Source organism: Acyrthosiphon pisum, chromosome X, assembly GCF_005508785.2.
Source record: "Acyrthosiphon pisum isolate AL4f chromosome X, pea_aphid_22Mar2018_4r6ur, whole genome shotgun sequence".
NCBI classification, from domain to species: Eukaryota; Metazoa; Arthropoda; class Insecta; order Hemiptera; family Aphididae; genus Acyrthosiphon; species Acyrthosiphon pisum.
In genome coordinates, this window is record NC_042493.1 from 103,349,810 (window position 1) to 103,354,963 (window position 5,154).

A 5,154-nucleotide genomic window follows, 5' to 3' on the forward strand; every position below is an offset into this window, starting at 1 on the left:
TACATTGTGTCCCAGAAGTCCCGTATCACCCTTACTATCTTGTAGAAAATCAATATATTTAAATACAGTTTTTTTTTACAGTCATAAGTATGGAAATTCTGATTGAATAGTATAATATTCGATTTTTTTTTTATCAAAAATTAACAAAATTTTTTTTTAGGCAAAAGTTTATTAAATTTCTGAGATAGCCATTTTGTTTACCGTATTTTTTAAAACAGTTAAAAAAAAAATATCAAAATTTAACGAAAATCGCCCAAGTTAGGGCTAGTTATTATTTTTAATTTTAGCCGAAAAATCAGAGTGATTGTAATAATTAACATACGAATCGTATTTTGCTAGTGCCTCACGCATAGGTAACATAACTATTATTCTTAGAAATTCAAAATATTAATTAGCTCTAACATGGACAATTGTCATTAAAACTGTTTTAATAAATGACTGTGAAGAAAATTGCATTTCAATAATATATTGATTTTTCACGGAGATAAGGGACTTCTTGGACATACTCTAGAAATTCGCTAGACTAAACCGGTGTGAAAAATAATGCACCGGGATGTTTGGACTATATCATTTAATGTGGGATAATTTTAAACCGGTCAAGCGAAAGTCTAGCGAATTTCTTACATGTAGAGCAGCGACGGGTCTACGCTTTTGTCGACCACCACCGCCGCGACACCGTCGCTCTCCCACCACGCCGCATAGTCACGGGGTGGGACGGGAAGGGAAGGGAAGCCCCGCAAACCAAGTACCGGCCGGTGGCGGCCCCTCTATGGTTTTCCAGCCGTCCGACCGACCACTCGTGGCTTGTGTTGTGATCATATTGTGAGCGTCACCTTCTCCTGCGACCGCGGACAGTACGAGCACCATTCCACCGCCGCAGACGTTTCAAGGTAAGAACTACGGTTATCTACTATAGTATAATCCTGATAAGAACTGGAATTCGTCTCGTCGAGTCTGATTTGATATTTTAACATTTCTGGAAATTTTGTTGTACTTTGTCGAACTTTTTTGTAAGTACTTAAAATTATAAATATAATAATATTGCAACGCCCATGGTAATGACAAACACTTTAGAATAAAACTACTTTATCAGACAACCTTTTTTTTTTTTTCCAAAATACGTGTTTTTTTTGTGCCAAATTCAAAAGTGTCTGAAAAAAATTCTGGAAACTTACACGTGTATAGGCAATCATCGCTACGCTCTGCTCCGCAAATCGAAAATATCCCCCTCTTTGCTGTGTATACCACCTCAGGTAAACCTCGGTTTTCCTAAATATTGTTTCTGAGTACATTTATTGCCAGCGTGGTCACTCGCTCGTCCATTCAAAAGTATATTTTATAATATCGACAACTTTGAATTGCCATAACTTTTGAACGGTAAATATCCGGAAAGTTAAATATAAATTATGACTTACTATAACTCATAAGTTAATAGTCATAACATTCCAATTCACAGTTGCGGTGGGCTGAAGTAGAATTAAACGTTGTGTTAACACCAGCTTTTTATATTTTTTTGCTATATTATTTTACTGACAACCCTGAGGGAAGAACATGGATTTAAAATCGGGATCTAGTAACTTTTGGTTTCTGGAAAAAACTTATAATTGATTAACATACCCATCAAAGTGAGTTGTAGCTTATCGACACCTACTATATAGCAGAGCTATTACCTGGTTGGCGTCTGTTTATAATATTGTTTTATTTGTTTAGATACTATTCCATGAAAAATGTATTGATTTTAAGCTATTATTTTATTCCAAATACTTTTAAAGTTTTAACTTTTGTCAACAGAATTCCTGTACTACAAAGATGGCGAAAAATCCATTTATGAACTGTAAGTCACGTAAACGAAGGAAGGCCAGAAACCCACCCCCCGCACCAAAAGAGAAACTTTACTGTCCAAGAACTATGGTCCGCTACGATAAATCATTCAAAGACTACCCTACAAAGTGGGTTTGTAAGATGTGTCTTAAAATACTTTTGAGTGAAAATGCTGTTAAGAATCATTTGACCAATTGTAACGCCCATTCAAGACAACCTGAACCAGCTCCACCTATGTAATAGTTCATCTAGTCTTATTTTTTTATTAATTATAATAGTTAAAAAGTTAATTTATTTTTATTTTCTTTAGTGTTGAAGATACTCCTTACATATGCAAGTATTGCGACAAGGTATTTTCAAGGGGTGTTACTCTAAAGAGGCATTTGGAATATCATGAAAGAAGCTGTGTCGACTCTGAACTATCTGACAACGAAGTTGAACATAAGTTGAGGAATATGAAAACAGAAAGGAATTGATGTTAACGACTAACCTGATGTTTGAAATAAATTCAATAACATTGATTTGATTTAATTTTATTTTATTTGTATTATTTTTGATTTAGACATTATTTTATTTTGACAATTCTAACACTAAGTTAGAGGACTTGTCAGGGATATTTATACAGCTGTCCCTAAAATATCCGAATTTGTGTACTACATAAATAATCTTAGATTGGTAAAATCTAAATAAAAAAATCAATGCTCTAAAAACTAGCACTAATTATACTTCAACCAATAACACATAAAATAAAATATAAAATAAAAATAAGTCTCTATAAATATATTGTTTCATTATTGTGGACAAAATTAAGTTATTATTAGTTAATTTATATATTAATTTACTCAAATTTACTCAACATAAATAGCTACATTTTCAGCAATATTTTCACTGGAGTTAGTTGAATTTATCAAAAAAAAAAAAAAAAAATCATAGTATCAATTAATAATATAAATGTACAATCGGTTACTTTAATGTTGTAAATATATTATATCAGTGATATTTTTTCTTTATAAAACTCATTTTAAGTGCACACAATGCATATTTAACTAATAATATATAATATTAATAAATAAATAAAAATAAAAAAACACATTTAAATTATGAAGATACTGTTAAACTAAGTATGTAATTTTCGTTGTACATAATATAAAGTTCCGTCAAATAGAAGTTTGTTAAAGAAACTAGAGAGGTAAGTACCACTATATTTGAGCCTAAAATACACCATAAGTAGTACGTACCATTTACTTTTATTAAACATATTATATTCACTGTTAAGTTCGTGGCATAAAACATAGAAATAAAATAAACTATTACTAAAAACTAAACTAGTGAACACGTTGGTACTTAATACACCGTGACAGAGTGGCCGTATACACATACAAATACCTAGTGACTAAGATATCTGTCTACCTATGTAAAAGTTTCTGGTTAGAATTGATATTAAGTTTAAAAAAAATACTAGCAGTGAAAGCTATTTAGCAGTGTTATAAAATAGCTACTCTCAATAACAATGAAATACGAATAATAATAACTAATAATTAGTAGCAATACAAAATATTGTTTAATACGTAAGTACTGTGTGTCTGTGTAGAATGTAGACAATCATTAAAATATTATGTAGTTTGATAAAAAATCATTAAAATATAAAAAGAAAAGTGGAGCTATAGAATTATAAACAATATTATAAAGGTTTAATTTGGATAATACACTTGTAAATTTCGTACTAAACACTTAAAATGTCATACTGTCCACAGTTTTAGGAACTGTTATACTGAATAAAAAACCTATAGGTATATATATTATTATCGTTGTAACTTAATATTTTGAGCTATAGCTTTCAAAAGATCTTTTAATAAATACATAACAGATATTAAACAAAAATAAAAGCTAATAATTATAAAGTTATAAAAAAAAATATGTCATTGCATCGTAGTCAATAATATTATTAAAAATTATATATCTCACTAAGTTAGATGACTTGTCAGGAATATTGAAAAAAAAAATTACATTATTATAAAAAAAATCTACAGTTATAATGTAATAAAAATTATTATTGCTGTGACTTAATAAATTGAGCTATTTTATAGCTTTTAAACAATATTTAAGTTCAATTTTATATAATATAATAAAAATATAATATTTATTTTAAATGTTTCAAATTGAATATATATCATTAGTTTTATGATACCCGAAACTTTTTCGTTGAGACTTTTTCCGTTCACCCATTTACGTAGGTAGGTATCGATATGTAGGTATATGCAGTACTTATGTTAAATAAATTGCCGCAGTTTATATTATAACGTAGGTACATTGGTTTATATGGATGGTAGTCGACGGGTCTCAAAATTATCGTAATAACGACTTTCATCTGCATGTTACTAAAATTAAAATAAACTATTATACTATTAACTATTAATACTTCACAATTTTTTGAATATAAATGCGTTTGTGCGGAAATGAGGTAAATCCGTAGATTGCAGAAAATAATTCACCAGTTAAGTACCAATACGGTTATAAAAAAAATACAAAATACATAACATCAATAGAAAAACAATGACGCGTAACAACGGCGTCGGTGCTTGACGTAAAAAGGGACGCGAGAAAAAAGTGATTTGCGCGTCGTTACATTTCAGAGGCGGTACGATCGAAATAATATGTAGGTATAATAATATGTGACGACATTCGCCCGGGAAAAAAGAAGAATCGTGAGCGCAGCAAAAACTACATTTTCAAGCAAGTCGTCGAATTAGGTATTCCGATAGTAAAATGAGCAAGCAATTATACATCTTTTAAATTTATCAGTTAACTCTTTATTCATTTTCTAATGAAATTAAAAAAAAATATATGATAACAAAAACAAGTAACTTAATTTTAGTTATTTTTTTTTTTTTAAATATTATTATATTAATAAAAATATAAAACAATCAGAATACTTTTATAACTTAATTACATCAACACACTGAACTGCAGTATACTATGGAACGCGCATTGGGAAAAAAAAAACTTTCCCACCCTAGTAGGCTGCCATTTTGATTTATCTCATAGAATAAATAATAAAAATTATCTGCGAAATATGCTATATTTTTGTTATCATATTTATCATACAGAGTAAAGATACCCCCCTCAGTCAAAAGATAATAACCGTGGATACCACCGGTTTATCACTGATATTTCATAGAAGGTAAGCTAATAAAATAATTCTATCAATGACAAATCATCGATAGGAAGACAAACGGAATCTAAATGGCGGCCCTCGATATAGGGACACTTTACATGAATATTATTATATGCAATGCGCCTTCCATGTACAGAGTTCAGTGCATTAACATACAA

General features: G+C 29.8%; 1 protein-coding gene across 1 annotated transcript; it reads left to right on the top strand.

Moving 5' to 3' along the window:
- The first annotated feature begins 759 nt into the window (after positions 1-759).
- Positions 760-2,355, top strand: LOC100571294. Its single transcript, XM_003245189.4, has 3 exons — positions 760-890; positions 1,792-2,057; positions 2,132-2,355. Exons 2-3 carry the CDS (start codon positions 1,810-1,812, stop codon positions 2,295-2,297), a joined length of 414 nt encoding a protein of 137 aa, XP_003245237.1. The 5' UTR covers positions 760-890; positions 1,792-1,809; the 3' UTR covers positions 2,298-2,355.
- The last annotated feature ends 2,799 nt before the right edge of the window (positions 2,356-5,154 follow it).

Bases quoted from the DNA above. Each gene is read 5' to 3' on its own strand.
- LOC100571294 (XM_003245189.4), top strand. From the start codon at position 1,810: ATGGCGAAAAATCCATTTATGAACTGTAAGTCACGTAAACGAAGGAAG. The intron at 2,058-2,131 runs GTAATAGTTCAT...TATTTTCTTTAG, and splicing joins CCTGAACCAGCTCCACCTAT to TGTTGAAGATACTCCTTACA.